The 18131-nt window shown below is 40.4% G+C and overlaps 1 protein-coding gene across 1 annotated transcript in view; it reads right to left on the minus strand.

The window, feature by feature from the left end:
* Positions 1–6802: 6802 nt before the first annotated feature.
* ADGRA3 (adhesion G protein-coupled receptor A3) overlaps positions 6803–18131 on the minus strand; it is a 119093-nt gene continuing 107764 nt past the window's right edge. Inside the window, exons 17-19 of the mRNA XM_082838361.1 lie at positions 12293–12438; positions 9066–9161; positions 6803–8924 (exon numbers count right to left, since the gene is read on the minus strand). Coding sequence (XP_082694487.1) covers positions 7682–8924; positions 9066–9161; positions 12293–12438 — 1485 coding nt within the window. The 3' untranslated portion in view covers positions 6803–7681. The remainder of the gene's footprint in view (positions 8925–9065; positions 9162–12292; positions 12439–18131) is intronic.

Consider the following 18131-nt stretch of genomic DNA (forward strand, 5'->3'; position numbering starts at 1 on the left):
GTCCAGGATGTACATAAAGAAGGGCCATGTGAGAGTGGAGAGAGAAGGTGGCCATCTGAAAGTAGTAAGAGAGGCCTCATAAGGAACCAAACCTGTCAATACCTTGATCTTGGACTTGTAGCATCCAGATCTGTGAGAAAATAAAAGTCTGCTGTTTAAGCCACCCCATCAGTGGTATTTTATTATGGTAGCCCTAGCAAACTAAAACTACACTCTTGAAAAAGGAAAACAAAGTTGGAGGTCTCACACTTCCTGATCTCAAAACTTATTACAAAGCTACAATAATTAAGAGTGTGGTACTGACATAAAGAGAGACACATAGGGCTTCCCTGGTGGCGCAGTGGTTGAGAGTCCGCCTGCCGATGCAGGGGACACGGGGTTCATGCCCCGGTCTGGGAAGATCCCACATGCCGTGAAGCGGCTAGGCCCGTGAGCCATGGCCGCTGGGCCTGCGTGTCCGGAGCCTGTGCTCTGCAACGGGAGAGGCCACAATAAGTGAGAGGCCCGTGAACCGCAAAAAAAAAAAAAAAAAAAAAAAAAAAAAGGAGAGACATATAGATCAATAGAATAGAGTAGAGAGCCCAGGAACAAGCCCTCAGAAACAGGATCAAATGATTTTCAACAAGGGTGGCAAGACCATTCAATGGAGAAAGGACTGTCTCTTCAACAAATGATGCTGGGAAAACTGAATATTCACAGGCAAAAGAATGAAGCTGGATCCTTACTTTAACATAAAATGTATCAAAGACCTAAATGTAAGACTTAAAACTACAAAACTCTTAGAAGAAAACATAGGGGAAAAGCTTTATGACACTGGATTGGCAAAGATTTCTTGAATATGATACCAAAGCATAGGGAACAAAAGTAAATATAAACTGGACACCAAATTACAAACTTCTGTGTGTCAAAGGACACAATGAATAGAATTAAAAATAAATCAATGAAATGGAAGAAAATATTTGCAAATCACATATCTGATAAGGAGTTAATATTCAGAATAGATAAAGCACCTACAATTCAACAACAAATAACTCAATTAAAAAATGGACAAAGGATGTGAACAGACATTTCTCCAAAGAAGGTACACAAATGGCCAACAAACATGTGAAAAGATGCTTGATATCACTTACCATTAGTGAAATGCAAATCAAAACCAAAATGAGATATCACCTCACACCTAATCAGGTAAGCTACTACCAAAAAAAGAAAAGAAACAAACAAAACCCCGGATAATAAGTCTTGGCAAGGATGTGGAGAAACTGGATCCCCTGTGCACTGCTGGTGAGAAAGTAGGATGGTGCTGCCCCTAGGAAAAGCAGTACAGTGGTTCCTCAAAAATTTTAAAGTAGAATTACCATATGATCCAGTAATTCCCTTCTGGACCTAAACCCAAAAGAACTGAAAATAGGGACTAGAAGAGATCTCTGTACACTCATTTTCATAGCAGCACTATTCACAAAAGACAAAAGGTAGAAACAACCCAAATGTCCACTGGCGAATGAACGGATAAAGAAAATGTGGAATATAAATGCCACCTTAAAAAGGAAATAAATTCTGACATATGCTTACAACATGAATGAACCCTGAGGACATAATGCTAAATGAAATAAACCAGTCAGAAAAAGACAAATACTGTATGATTCCACTTACATGAGGTGCAGAGAGTACTCAAATTTACGGAAACAAACTAGAATGATGATAGCCAGAGGCTGGGGGCGGGGAGTGGGGAGTTGTTTAATGGGTATAGAGTTTCCATTTTGCAAGACGAAAAAGTTCTAGGGATTGACTGCAAAACAACTGTGTATATATTTAACCTTTAGGAAATGAACCTTCCAATATAATCATTTTTAAATGAGAATATGAAGGACATAGTTTAGCAAAATGGATACTGAATTTCTAGTGAATTCTTTTCAAAATTGACCATCACATAATTTGCAAACTGACTTAAAACCTAGCATTTTTGTTTGGAACTCATAATGGATCAGCGCTTAAAAGTAAGATTTTAAAAAAGGTAATGAAGGGCTTCCCTGGTGGCACAGTGGTTGAGAGTCTGCCTGCCGATGCAGGGGACACTGGTTCGTGCCCCGGTCCGGGAAGATCCCACATGCTGCGGAGCGGCTAGGCCCGTGAGCCATGGCCGCTGAGCCTGCGCGTCCAGAGCCTGTGCTCCGCAACGGGAGAGGCCACAACAGTGAGAGGCCTGCATACCGCAAAAAAAAAAATGGTAATGAAGACTAGGTGGGAATAAAGCTCACTGTTGAACATACCAGGAATTTATCCCTGTGACAATCTGATTAATTGCTCACTAAGCCATCTCCCTTTCCTCCCTGGACACACACCTAGACTACATTTCCTGGATTCTGTGTAGTTAGGTGTGGCCACAACTGTGTTTTGGCCAATGGATTGTGGGTAGAAAAAATATACGCCATCTCCAGGCCTGATCCATAAAACCCTCCCATGTGCCATCCTCCATCCTCTGAGGAAGTACCAAGAGAAGGGCAGAAACCTGGGTGAGAACTCCTGGGGAGAGGTGCCATGCTAGGAACATACATGCCAGACTATTTCAGCACGAAACTTTCATTGCGTTAAGCCTCTAAAATGTTGACTTTTTAAAAAAGTTTACCCAGACTCAACATGAAAGTTAAAAAAAAACTAAGCGGTAAAAATTTGTTAACCATGGTTGTGGCCACCAAATTGACGTTTTTACACAGTTTCATAAAGGAATTGACACTGATAACAAAAAATACCTGTTTAGAACTGGAGTTCATTACTTTCATACGGAGTATCTTCCTAGACACAATCTTCAACCTGAGTTGGTACACATGACTAGACCTGGCTTTGCAAGCAATCATAACTTGCATATAATTGCTTATCTGAACACTCAATTTTTCTGTACAAGCAAAACATCAATATTATATGCCAAGACAGAATGAACACAATTATTGCAAAATTGAAAATATGATTAGCTGAATTCTTTACATTGTTGGAACAATCCCATTATGCATCTGAAGAGCCCTCTGAAAATATTTTGAACTTTTTGAATATACTTAGAATAGTCTGGTAAACAAAAGCCTTCATCAGATAGGCTCAAACTAGATGGCAGCAGCATACAATGGAATTTAACTCTTTTTCCTTCTACCATTTTAAATACATGACACAGAAGGACAGTACATGTTTCAAACAGAATGAAGCAAAACTTTGTTAAACAAGTTCTAAGCTAATTCTAAGCATCCAACTCTATAAGCAAAGGTAGTGGTCCATTGCTGACTATATAAATGGGGGTTCCTTAATATTAATATTATGGTCCTGTAAGTTCACACTCAGTATCCACCTATGAATCAGTGACATCCATGGTGAAAAAATGCTGAAAAAAAGCTATGACCAGAGGCTGCCTGAGACTTCATCCCACACAGAGCTGGGTACACCAGGGAAGGTAGAAAGAAAGGACTCATTAACCTACAATAATTAAGTTAATACTCAACTTGTGTTTCTCAATTGATGCCTCCAGTATTCCAGTATTACCACTGGCTATGAGCCTCTAATGGCCAATATAGGACATGGTTCTAGACTGGAGACCCATAGGTAGGTTGGGAAGAAAATTCAATTAATACCAAAACTTAAAAAAAATCTTATTGATTGCTATTTCATCTTTGTCTAAAACCAAGCAACATATAGTCAAAGATTTTTATTACTGACAAATTTATAAAGTTACAAATTTCTCCTTGAGGAGTTTGCTTTATTTATACAAATAAATCTATTGGTTTTATTATTACTTATATTTCAGTGGGAAAAAAAGTGAGTTGATCCATGTGACAGTATTAATATAAATTTAGGGAAAGTACAGCAAAATTGGCGTAAGTGATAAAATGACTTAAGTTCGGGAAATATAAGTAGTTATAAATAATCAAATCATTTCTTAGCTAAGAGCACTGAAGTGAATATTAAAGTAATTGAATGATTCTGGGAATGTGAAAGGAAAAACAAAATTAACGTTTGTTTTAAATTTCGGATTGCTGTTGTATGCAACACTTAACTTGATGATTTAGTTTAATTCCTGCATCAAATGCATTCAGTTAATTTTTTTTTTTTTTTTTTTTTTTTGCGGTATGCGGGCCTCTCACTGTTGTGGCCTCTCCTGTTGCGGAGCACAGGCTCCAGACGCGCAGGCTCAGCGGCCATGGCTCACGGGCCCAGCTGCTCCGCGGCATGTGGGATCCTCCTGGACCGGGGCACGAACCCGCGTCCCCTGCATCGGCAGGCGGACTCTCAACCACTGCGCCACCAGGGAAGCCCTCATTCAGTTAATTTTTTTACTTCCTCTTTTTTTATGGTCTCAACCAACTTCAGTTTGGGTATTTGAACTCAATGCCTGAAATACACAGGCCTAAATGTTTTAACGTTGTTACTCCTCAATAATAAACACAATCTAAACCTTAGCATCTACACATAAATTGCCATCTGTTTATATTATACCTATTTATATAAATAGTGAACATGGAGTTACATTAAGTTACACGTGCAAAACAGCCTGAGATTTAGAAATTAGTTGCCACCTATTTATAACCTGAAATATTAACATACTTTTACACATGCATATAAATCACAAAAAATACTCATACACAAACCTAATTTCTAATTGTTACCTAAAAATAGATTAGTATATAACATCATTATATACGTATAAAGTGTGCATATTACACACATTACATAGTATATAACAGCTTGATTTAAAGAAAAACTTTCATGGAATAAATCATGTGTGTTTCCTTAAGTAGATACAACCAATTATACCTCATTATGAAATTAAAACTCAAAATAGGGACTTCCCTGGTGGCACAGTGGTTAGGAGTCCGCCTGCCAATGCAGGGGACACGGGTTGGATCCCTGGTCTGGGAAGATCCCACATGCCACGGAGCAACTGGACCCATGCACCACAACTACTGAGCCTGCTCTCTGGAGGCCACGTACCACAACTACTGAGCCCACGTGCCACAACTGCTGAAGTCTGTGCGCCTAGAGCCCGTGCTCCGCAACGAGAGAAGCCACCACAATGGGAGGCTGGCACACTCAACAAAGAGTGGCCCCTGATCTCCGCAACTGGAGAAAGCCCACGTGCAGCAACAAAGACCCAACGCGGCCAAAAATAAATAAATAAATGAAATTTAAAACAAAACAAAACAAAACTCAAAATAACCAGGATGAGAAAGTTTAGTAAAATTACAGATAATAGACACTGTGAAGAGCACAGGTGCTTGCCTTCAGAGAAGCAATCAAAGCACAGCAGACGTGGCATCAGAGAACATGGACCTGGTCCTGGATGTGGCATAACCTGCTGGTACTTCAGCAGGTAAGAAACTCTTTGAGCCTCAGTTGCTGAAAATTTAAAATGAGGAAAATGAATGAGCCAATTTTTAAGACAACTGAAACATACCTTAAGAGTTTATGATTCTATGAAAAACAGAGAAACCTCAACTAGCAACAAGCCATAGATTATAAAAGACAAATATGGGAAGGATGCAATGTTTTATTCACTTCTTATTCACAAACATGAAATTTCAATTCAAATACTAAGAATATAATGCATCAAGTCATCACTCATCAACTATGCTTTGTGTATCAAAACACTCTGAATATTTTTAGTGGAATCTTCATTTTATTCCAACTATTTGATTTCTTTCCAGTCCCCAACTCTATCAGTCCCAGGCTTCTCTTCCTTCTGTTACCTACAAGAAGCTCTGTTTAAATTAATAAATGCTTACTGAAGTGTGAACATTTCCAAGAAGGGAAAGCCCTCATTTCCTGTGGAAGTAGGAAAAAGCAGAAGAACAAAGTTCTTTTTCTATTTGACCTACGGGTCAAATAAACAGATTAAACGTTGGAGTGATATACTGAAAAATAACAGAGAAAAATTTAAATAACAATAACAATTTAAAAAAAGAATTATTTACTCCATTCCTCATTAGTTTGTCTTGGTCATTTCTAAACATCATCCTGCAGATATATATCAACTTACCTGGAGACCCTAGGCTAGGCGGTAGTTAAATGTACAGATGCCAGATCTATCTACTTAATTGCCTTGTTTCCTCCATCAAAAAGAATGCCTTTAAAACAACACCTAACAAAAGGCTTAAACAGAACCACCAGTTTTATTATTGCGAAGCAAAATAATTTCTAATGCAGTAACCCAATGCAAAATGAACACTTAACACTATAATGCGTGATCACCTGGTATCATCTCTGAGAATTACTCTAAGTAAGCAGTAAATTGCTCAGATTTTGAGGTTTATCAAGCTTGACTTTAGCATTTCTTGGATATATATTTTGAATCTGATCTGATTCAAACCTTGAGACTATTGCCAAAAACAGATCTAAGCTGTGTCAATCTTTTCAGGCGTTGACTTGGATATCGGAGAGAAGTAAATGCACAAAGGAGCCAGGGCAGACCCGATCTAACTTTCCCGGAAAGGACCCCAGTGAGCCTGGAGACAGGAGATAGATAAGGACTGCAGTGCATCACTGACCAACGATAACTTTTGCATCAGACCTGTGTTTGCCCTTAGAGAGGAATTTAAAAATTAGAACTTTAGCATGAACCTGAGGAACTTTATCTGTTTAAGAACAAAGTAACAGCCAACAGATAGGAGCCAATATTGAAGAATCCAAAGTAAGTGAACGTGAACCTTGTATGAAACCTTTTCATTTACGTTCATATATGGGAAGGGGATGAAGAGGCAAACTTCCAGTTACAAAATAATTAAGTCGCGGGGATGCGACATACAGCATAGGGGAATAGAGTCAACAATATTTTAAGAACTTTGTATAATGACGGATGGTAACTAGACTTACCGTGGTGATTACTATCTTCATAATGTATAAAAATATCAAATCACTATGTGGTACACCTGAAACTAATATAATAAGTCAATTATATTTCAATTAAAAAGAAGTAACATGTGCTGGGGAAAAAAAAGAATGAATAGGAAAACCAAATATAAACCACTGAAAAGCCACAAAAATATCAAAAATAGTATTAAAAAGATGGGCAAAAGTAATGCAATTTAGGAAAAGCTTTTTAGGCATCTCCGTTTTCAAAAAAAATTCTGTGAGATTTAAAAAAAAAACTTGTAGCATATAAAAAACTGTATTTATAAAATACAACAATCCAAAAGCTCTTTGATTTATATGCCATCAGTGGAGCTAATCATGTAAAAATCTGATAACTGATACGTGTATAATTCTCATTAAACTATCCCAATGCACAAACTTCATTAAAATAGCACTAAATGCTCCTAAAATGTAAAAATATAAGATGGACACAATGACAAACACCTATTTATTGTATTACATACAAGCCTGAAATGTTAAGTAGATATTACAGATCCCAAGAAAATTACATTTCAGATTCTCAAAATGTCCTGCTGGTGCTCTGACAACTAAAACAAGCCACCAGAGGGTTTTTAGAGGGTTGTTTTTTTTTAAGAGGGTTTTTTTTTTTTCAAAATTCATAAAAAAGCAACACGTGGGGGATATAAAATACATAAAATACAAAACTTAGAAGTTTATTCAAAATTCTTTTGAATCCCTAAGGTGGCTGTAAACAGTCGGTTTTTACATGTTCATAGCTTAAAGGAATTTGAGTAGCACAGTTTATATGGATTTCTGCCCAGGAAGCCCACCAATGCTACACAGTAGTTTCGTGTTTCCATAATCCAGTCCTCACATTGCCAGTGCTATCCATACCCAGCAAGGGTCCATCCTGCCCAGTGCTTTTGATTGGTCCGTTCTGAATGGCTAAGTTGAGGCCATAAGACTTCTGCTGACTTTCAAGTTCAACTACAGTTGGCTTCCTTAATGCATCTTTTTTACTACTAGTTGAAACAGGCTTTTCAAAATTCCTGCTGCTTTTGGGAAGAGTGCTACAAGCATCACTGCTATCTTGTTGAGGCGGGTTGTACTGTCTCTCTCTGTAGGCTAAGTAAGCCCTTCGACTCCGAGAGTGTCCTTCATTACTGCCCGGCCGGCTTTTCGACAGGCCATTCTGCACGCTGCCTTCCACGCTCGTGGGGACGTCATAGGCATATTCTCTTAGGACTGTGAGTCTGCTGGCCCGGTGCCCTTTACTTCTGTTTTTATGATGGCGGCTTGGGTGTACGTTTGTTCGAAATGGAACTTCTAAAGGCGCCACATGCATTTTAATATCATTGTCCATCGAATGCTCCGTCAGACTATTGTCAAGCTGAGGTGTGGCGTTCAAAGGCAGAGAGTTGGTATGGCACTGAGCTGCAGCAGCCTGCAAGTTTGTTAATTTGCAGCCCTGGGAGGAGTTTTTGAAGCTTGAGGCACTCTTGTTTGTGCATGAAGATTCTGTGCTGCTGTTGGTGCACTTGGGGGCCTCCCCGCTCGGCCCACTGGAGCTGGGGGGCTGCACGTTGACCTGGACCGAGTACGCGCTCCGGCCCGGGCAGCAAGTCATGATCCATGCGAGCCGGACGTCCTCCCTGTTGACACAATGGTGAACCACGATGAATGCACTGAGGCTCAAACACGTGGCTCCGAAAAAGAAGCTAAAAACCAAGTCTAAAGGGTAATACAAAGAAACAGCCAAGGCCCCAAACATCCACAAAGCGACATATAAAAGCAAGGTGAGGCTGGCTCCCAAAAGCTGAGAGTGGAAAGTATGCTCATTTTCCAGGGCTGATGTCGAGATGAGCGAGAGAGACAGGGAATCCTGATGATTTACTTCGCCATTTTCATTGGCTGCCAGCCTCTGCTGCTCCTCACTGGGTTCCTTCAGCTCGTATTTGCGCTCAGGATGTCTTTTCAACTGAATAAATATGCTTAGAAAGTACATACAGTTTACAAAAGTGATGAAGCTGGCAGGCCCGTAGAAGGCTCCCAAGGAGGGTTCCCATGCCATCCAGCAGCTAGGAAAGAAAATGGGGAACCAGCTCAGATGCTACACATGTCAACACACCGTTTAAGAAACTGCAGTAAACTTTAGTGCTTAGGAAACAGTTAGAAGAGAAGCAATCGACTCAGGTACGCAGAGGACACTAAATACTCACTAGGGCGCATTTGGTCGACTACCGTAATTCTTGATGTTTGCTGCTGCTGTTATGCCACAAACTATCACGGGTATACCGCCACCGATCAGGTAAAACCTAGAAAGGGCAGTGATGGAAATAAGAGCACATCAATCCAATTCATTAAGGTGGATACCTCACAGTATCTCAGTACTGCAGAAGTTATTCCTTCAAGAGTCATTACTATTCCAATAATGCATTGAAGGTTAACACTTAAAGCCTGCTTTGTTAACAATAACATTGTTTAAAGTTTTTATTTACTTTGGATTTCTTTTTTTTTAAAAAAAGCGTATAAGGTTTCTGAGTTAAGGAAAGCTGGTCAGCTTCTGCCACCCTGTGGACAGGCAAAGTAACAGTAAGCTACTACAGGTAGAGCTTCAGTTTACACTTTTCTCTTTTGGGGGAATGGGGCTTCTTTTAGATTCAGCTGATGAAGCAGAAAGTTAGTCCACTACATAATGGACTTTAAGATCTTACTGCGCCACAGGTCAGACTAAATACGTAATGACGTTATTTATTTATTAATGTCCGGCTAAACCTGCATATTCCAGGATGTTCTACTGCTGTGTATGCTTATCTTCAGTCAGCCGAGATTGGGACAAGAAAGATACCTGGATCCCAGCAACGCCCTGCAGCACTCAGGCCCTTCCTGACCCCTTTCCCACAGACTAGCTGGTGCAGGAAGAAATGAGGGAGACAGAGTGGCTGGTCCCATGAAGAACAACTTTTTGCGGGGAGGTACAGCTTCTTTGAGTTCTCTGAAAAGAGAACAGGGAACGTCCTACCCCGGCTAGCTACCCCTGGGTACAGCCAATCTTAATTCTGTATTTGCCAGGTCCAAAGACACAGTCCAAATGCTAACTGGCTGGATAAAGGCAATATTCGTAACACATTTTCCATACATTTTTTCTTAGTCATGCTCACAGGTACTAAAATCCTTCAATATGATATCATTGCTGAAAAAGACAGCTAATTACCCTATAAAACTATAACCCTGTCTTCTAATTTCACAGATTAGAGGCAGGCCAACGTCCGTGGCCCTGCCCTTCTTCCTGCTATGCTAATTCATAGCTGCTTCTTACCTGAAAAGAAGGCATCAGTTCACCCAAATTTATCTCGGGCTCCAGATTCCTCTCTGCCACTCCTTCCCCACCCGACTCTGGGACTGCCTGTTACCAAATAACCCTTATTTTGCAGCTGTAAATCTTCTTCTCCACTGCATATTCCTTCCAGCCTATAAGTCTATTCATGTTTTCCCTATCTTCTAAAACTTTTCTTCAACCAGCACCTTCTTTCTTGCTCCCTTTGGTGACAAACCCCTGGAAACAATAGCACCATCAAGTGCCTCACCTTTGTCACCTTATTGTGAGATGAGGCCGCTTCCACCTACCATGCTACTGAAACCGCCCTCTCTGAGGCCAGCAGACTCAAGGCAAGCCCCACATCCACCCTCCAGGTAGCCGCGATGCTGGGGTTTCTTTAAGCTCAGGGACATGGGGGGGAAGGAGAGCATCCTAAAGGGTGAGCTTGCAGTGTCTAAAGCAAAGGGGGGTACCTGCAGGTCACTAGGGACTGCACAGGCTTTGCAGCCCAAGCCGCCTTTTTGTTTTTAATCACCTAACAGAAAGGAAACCTAACAGAAAGCTGCATGAGGATAGGTAGGATTCCTATCTCTTAGCCAAACGCCATCCTTCAGTTCCTTTAATACCACTGACAGGGGTGTCAAATCACATCCTGCAATCTGACCATGGCCCAGCACTCCTGCTGCCCCTTCCCACCCATGGAACCGCTCTCCCCCGAATCTTCAATGTTCTCTTTCAATTCTTCCCTTTACCTGCTATGGCCCACTGATACGGCCCAGGGATCATTCTTAACTAACTTTTCTCTAGGAGAGGTTGCTCGTTATCAGTGCTTCAACGAATACACGTGAAGACATCTCCTGTCCTGTCCAGAGTACACGTAGCTCGATTTCTCTGCTGAGCACCAGACTCCCAAAATGTAAACTTTCCACGACAGAGTACTGGTGAGCCCACCTCCCCTGTGCTCACCCTCCCGGAGTCCCCGCATCTGCTTTTCCTCTATGATTTTCTCAGTTGATGGACGCACCATCTGCAGAGGGGCCTTAGCGAACTGGAGTAAACACTCTGCAGCCACCTTCGAATCCTGGCACACACCCTCAAATCCAACTGGCCATCAATCCTGGAGAAATTGCCTCAAGTGTCTGAACACATATCCTCTCTAATCTCCATGCCACTGTTCTAGCTGCAGTCCTCACGGGGACCCCCGAATGACCTCAGTGGAATTATTTATATATGCCCCCTACCCTCCAGCATTCCAATGTATAGCCCACATTTTAACCTGGCCCCCCACCAAGGCCTGAAACTGTTTTCACTCTGAATCCTACTACTGTACACTGTACACCCTAGGTTCCTGCCTCAGCCAAACTGCACTTCTCAAATTTGCTCAGCTCGCCACGGGATCCTGTATCTGTAGTGCGACCTCCATCCTTTGTGCTGGTGGTCAAGCAACTCCTAATAGCCTACCATCCCCCCGCAGAATTAATGGCTCCTTTGTTGATACTTTCAAGTAACACATCTCCACTCCAGCTCTTACACAGCTGCGGGTTCTTCTTTCAGATTGTCTCCTCAGACTGTAAACCCCTCAAGGGCAGGAGGTTTTCCTTCAGTCCCTGGCCCAGGGCAAGGTACACATCCAGCATTCAACACACTCAGAGACACTGATCGACTGACTTCTACTCATCCAGCACAAGAATCCATTGACAACGGATTCAGATTGTAATGGTAGGAACAGCATGACCCCAAAACTGTTTTGTCTTTTGTAGAGAATAACCACATGGATATGTACTTGACTAGGTTAAAATCTATCCCATGACCTCAAGGAAATAAAAACAGCTCATATTTTCACAGAGCTTACTCTGTGGCCAGTACCATCTTAAGTGCTTTACAAAGTAAGTCACTTATTCCTCACAACAACTCTGTGAAGGAGAATCATTCCCACTTTGTGTGAGATAGAAAGGCATAGAGAGGATACATAACTTCACAAAGCACTCCCAGTTGCAAGGCTACTTACAAGTCCATTTTTTTTACTTTCCAAAATTCACTGAGCAATTTTCTGTTATGACCATGCTTCATTAAATTTAAGATGTAATGGACATTTAACATAAAACAGTACACAGAGATATTAGATACCTGAGCATTGGTCTTGGTGGAGGTGGCAGCTCATCAGGATCCTGGCATCTTTTAGCTTTTCTAGTGACTTGTTTGTAGATATTTCGAGCTGTCACTCCCACCCAGAGAACTGTAGCAAGGGTGGAATAATGAAGAATTATTCCAACCTAGAAAGAAGATTGAAGAATACATGAACTGAAACAAACAAAATTCCCCTTTACAATCATAAAGTACAGTAGCTGCCAGTAAACTTTATCAAAAAGATTGGTAAGTTACTTTTGATAATCTGACTCAAAAACAGTATGAAGGTGTATTCTAATGATCAATTCCTTCGCCTGCTGATAAAACAAAGAAAGCACCCTAACAGATGTATAATAGAGGATCAAATCAACAGCTGGACCTAGGAGGCCCACAGACTACAACTTATACCCAAGATGACTCTAAATATATCACGGAATTCGCTCCTGGACAACAATAAGCCAAAGACATGTTACTCATAGATGCTCTGCTATAAATTAGAGTTGAGTTCCCAAAGCCCATTTTAAGGAGGACTATAGAAGTCAAGGGTAACTAGAGGGTGGAAGTCACAGCACACAGAGTCAGAGACCTGAGTAGTTCTAATTCGGAGCTTTTATATATCCAAATGCTAAGTGAGCAATATAACAGATTGATCATTTTAAGTGAGTGAGCTCTGAAATCAACAAGTTTGCCTGGTTTTAAAACAAGAATCAACCCCTTATGACACCTCAGCAAGCTTGCATAACATTTCAAGCATTGTTTTCCTCATCTGTAAACTGAGAATATAAAACTACCATGAGGCTTTGAAAAAGACAGTCTATATAAAACATTTAGCACATCGCCTGGTCCCTGACAAGCAATTAAAAATACGGCAATATTTTTATTATTACTTATTAGGAGTATGGTTTTAAGAAAATAATGTCAACCTTTCCGAAATTAATGTTTCTCATTTGAACAGTGGAAGGATTATCAATAACCATCTCTAGGGATTTTGTAGGGACTGAATGGGCACAAGACCTGAGACATAATAAGTGCTTGATAAATGATGGATATTGAAATATATGTAAATGACACCAAGTTTCTTCCCAGAGGGGTGATGAGGGGCATGTTTATCATGTAACCTGTGTTTGAAGCAACACCAGTTAAAGATAAAATTCTAGATGAAGATATGTATGGGGCTAAGAGAGGTTTAAAATCTGTTTTAAAAAAAATAAGTACATGGGTTACTGGAGCAGAAAGGACATAGTTCAGCTTTCTTATCTAACTACTTACTATCTTTTTGATTCTTTCTTCTTATACAGTGATTACAGGTAAAATCCTATTAATGAAAAGCTCCAAGGGGAAAAAAAATTTGTTTTTAAAGTATGGCTCTCCAATTTCAAGAAAATCAAACTGATTGACATTATCAAACCTAGGTCAGTAACAGAAGCATTTAGACTGCTGCCTAAGGCTCATTTTAATGAGAACCGATCTGCAGTTAAACGTGGTGACATAAAAGCTCAGGTATTATTTTGCAGGGCAAGATACTAGGGTGGTCACTGTCCTCTTAATGACTGGAAGGGCTAGGAGGGTGGATCCAGCCCGGCCAAACCAGAGCGGTCAGAGTATCTTCTTATTAAGAAGAAAAGTGGCTCCTTGGTTCTCGTTAGTTTTACTGACTGCACTATAAAAGCAAAATTTACAGATATAAGTAGAACAAATAGCATAAAATAACCCTTTGAGCTACCTGGAGTCACACGAAATATTGTAAATAAAAATAGTATCCTTAGATTTGGTGCATAGAAACCAAACATTCAAAACAAATCACTGATATTGACTCAAAATGGTATACTCTACTGTTGCTAGTTTTCTCTGACACAGAGGTCAAAAGAATGAGACAGGGCTGTAAATAAGTTTAAAAACTTATTTTTTCAACGGAGGTGCAAGATGGAGAATTTTTTGGAGAATTTTCTTGTTTTAGATCTAAGAGGTAAAACTCAACCTTTAGATTTTGAAGTGTTTCTTATGGCATTTCAAAATATGCAGAAGAAGTTTGCACACCTGAAAGATACTGAAGTCTTCTAGTTAAACAATTATTACCAATAGTGGAATTTCAGGAGTCTGATGTCACCTGCTAACAGTCACATAAGCAAATCACCGAATATTCCACAAGAACCAGAATAAAGTAGTAGGCACTGAGAACTAGCAGAGAGGGTGTTCCTGTCTTTTGAAAGGAGGGAGGTGCTTCCAATTTTATTCTCCATCAGACACTTGGGCTATACTTGAAATATAACCTCACTGTCACAATTTCTTCCAAATAAACAAGAAATACATGTGGGAAATCTGTAAACAGTTTGGAAATAAATAATCTAATTCTTTAGGGCATGTAGACAATTCATTAAATGCAACAGATTAGAACTTAAGAAAGTCACCTCACCTCAGGGACGACAATATCCAAAGTTGCAAAATGGATACAAAATACTTATCCTGAACAGTCGCACTTTATATACTCGTTACCTAACCATAAACTGCTCACATACCAGAGACCAGACATTGTACCAATTGGATTTTTAAGCACCAATAAAACTACAATAGTACAGCATGCACAGCCAAGTGTGCAAAAAATGATCTTTAATAGTCAGATATGAATATATATAAAAATTAAGAGCTTCCACTTTTGAACGCCTGCTATGTATCCCAAAATGTATCAGACAATTTTGTGCACGCTTCTATTTCATCCTCTTAGCATCCCCAGTCATTTAGCGTTACAGACAAGGAGGCTGAGGCTGAAAGAAGTTAAATCATCCACCAGAGGTCACATGGTCAGTGGCAGGGCTGCAACTCACAGTAGACCCCTCTACTCTGCGGGTCCTCTCTAAACAGGCAAGCACAGTTATTGGGGTGGGGTGGGGGACAGGACACACAGAGTCAAAGAGACTGTCGTCTGAATCAGGCCTCTGCCACCCAAAGGGCCTAGTGACTTGGGGCAAGTTTTTTCAATTCTCTAAGACTCAATTTCTGTGCTAATAAAATCTGTGAGTAAGAAATACTTCCTAGGGTTAATATGAAATTTAAGATGACAAACTTGCAGTAGTTGGCAAGTAGAAAGCTCTTAATATCCACGGGTTGAATCTTTCCCGACGCATCTCACATGCCACTGCAGCGGTCCTCTGGATAAAAGACATCAGAGAACACCTGAGAAGGTCAGCTGGCATGATATTTAATAGATTAAATCATGAAGTGGTAGAGCGTACATGTATTTAAGGTAACTTAAATAAGATCCAGCCAAATCGTTTCACTGCATAGCTAAGGAAACCAAGGACCGGAAAATTAACGCTCAAGCAGTTATTCGGCAGCCCGGCACGACCCAGAACCCAGATCCTTTCCCACCTTGAGTCAACAGCCCCTTCTACTCTATCGCTCAGCTTCTCCGTTCTCCTTTGGCTCCTCTTGCAAAAAGAGAGTTCAAGGCTATAGAATGTGTTCACGGCACCACCCAGAACGGATGACCAAAGAAGCAGAGTGGGAAGTACCTGGCTGGTGGGGCATTTAATAACCTCAACCAATCACTTCGGGGAGGAACCTGTATTAGAACCTGTCCACACTGTTCATAAAATACGTGAGCTCTAAAAGGGAGAGAAGCCAAATCTACACCGATCATGTGCACATACAAAAACTGCCTGTGAAAGGTGGACACTTTAGGGTTCAGTTTTAGAGGTGGAAGAAGAGCCCAAGAAACATGAAGCCCCTACTAAGGTTAGGTCACTAGTCATATGGGCTGTTCTGGCAGACACAGCTGGCTACTAACTGAATTAAGTATTAGAATAACAAAGTGAAGTAAGTCATGTCTGGGTCAGAAATAACAAGAATGATGTTATGTCTTTCACAGAGGAAGGAAAGAACACTGTTAAAAAGAAAAAAAAGAACAGAAGAAAACAACATATAAAACCTGTCCATCCCCCACCCTAGCTTTTCTGGGTATATCCTTAACTAACAGACATTTGTTATTGAGACTCTAATAACTCAGTGCAATTCCTGCCCTTTTCATTCTAGAAATGGTATAAAATACCATTCAGGATGATGAAAGGCAGTCATCTTTACTGTGGCCTCTCTCTGTTCATTTCCTTAGTGAAATAAATTTGTCTATTCCAAGAAATCAATGAATATTTTTTAGATAGAAATGAGACTATTACTACCATTGTGTGCTGAATACACTCCTAATTGTTCATGCTCAAAACAGCTCCAGGTGGAATGATTTCTACTATTAGCAAACAGAGGCCTTTTTTGTTCATTTATCCAATATCTGCTGAGCACCTACTATGCGTCAGGTCTTACACTGATTCTTGGATAAACACTGGTGAATCGAATCAATATAATTCCTGCTCCTGTAGAGCTCTGAGTCCAGAGACAACAAATAGGTAAACAACAGTCAGTCACAAAGTTTTGTAGGCACCATGGAATTTTAATAAGCACCAGAGGATAATGAGGGGAGGGGGGTGGAGGGACCGCATCTCTGAAACAGTGACAGTAAACTGAGACCTACAAAGTAAGTGGGAGTGGGCCAGGTAAAGAAGGGGAGAAAGACTGAGAAAAGAGAAGCACTGTTTTTTGTACATGTATTAAGTTGGTCCGAGATCCGTTACCTAACTTCTCATAGGCTCCCTAACAAATTTGTTTTCAGATGCATAGTAATGGCCTGAAACAGGGAAATATTCTGCACTGCTAAGAGGTAATTATATCAATAACAATAGTAGTAATAGCTAGCGTCTAACTGAGCATTTACTGTATGCCAGGCACTCCTGAGTCATTTAATCCACTCAATTCTTATGTGCACGCGCGCACACGCGCATACATACTTTCAGTTGGATCTCATGAATACAACATTGGATTAATCATCAGCCTTAGGTTAATGACCATCCTAATGATTGGGCCAAGCACAAAAGCATAGCCTGCCTTTATTTAGTTATTTAATTACCTATTGCTAATAATAGGTGTCCAAGAATCTTTCAATAAGACAAAAAGTAAGATCTTGACAAAAACCTGTATCAAACCATATGGTCCCCTTCACCCAAGGTAATCATCACCCTGTATCCTGTGTTTATCATCCCTTTGCTTTCCTTTTTTATACAGTTTTGTTGCACTTATATATTTTCATTAAAAGTGTGCTGTTTCATTTTAGTTACATTTACCTTTATTTTAAAAAAAGATAGCAGGGTGAATGTCACTTATGGGACTTAATTTTTCGCTTATATTCCTGAGATTGACTCACACTGCTATGCCTTGTTGTAATTCATTAATTTTGACTCTTGTGTAATATCACCGTTTATTCATTCACCCTCTCAGTGATCGACACTGGGGTTGCTTCCAGGTTTCTGCTACTGTGTAGAGTGCTGCTATGAATATTCACAGGCACACGCCTGTTCCACGTGTGTCAGCTCACTCGGAGCCCAGGAGTGGGACTGTGGGTCCAGGGTGTGTGAATGCTTACCTTTAGAAGGTAAAAGCCTCCTGGAGTCATCCGCTTACATTCCCGCCATGTATAAATAAAACGTGGATCCACATGTTCTTCAATACTTGGCATTGTCAGGCTTAATTTTTCTGACAGAAAAACGCATAGTATGGTAGCTATCTGAATTTGCATCTCCGTGACCACCAATGCCATGGAACATCTCTTCAGGCGTACCCTGGCCCTGTGTTTACTCTGCTGTCTGTCATTCTCGCCACTTTTCCTACGGTGCTGTGTGTGGCATTCTCACTAATTACAGTTTTTAACATATATATATATTTTTTTTATTCTAATGCTCTGTCAGTGGTTATGTATTGGGAATAGTTTCTTCTAATTTGAAACTTGTCTTTTCACTTT

The sequence above is a fragment of the Leucopleurus acutus genome (assembly GCF_964270905.1).
Source record: "Leucopleurus acutus genome assembly, chromosome: 4".
NCBI lineage: Eukaryota > Metazoa > Chordata > Mammalia > Artiodactyla > Delphinidae > Leucopleurus > Leucopleurus acutus.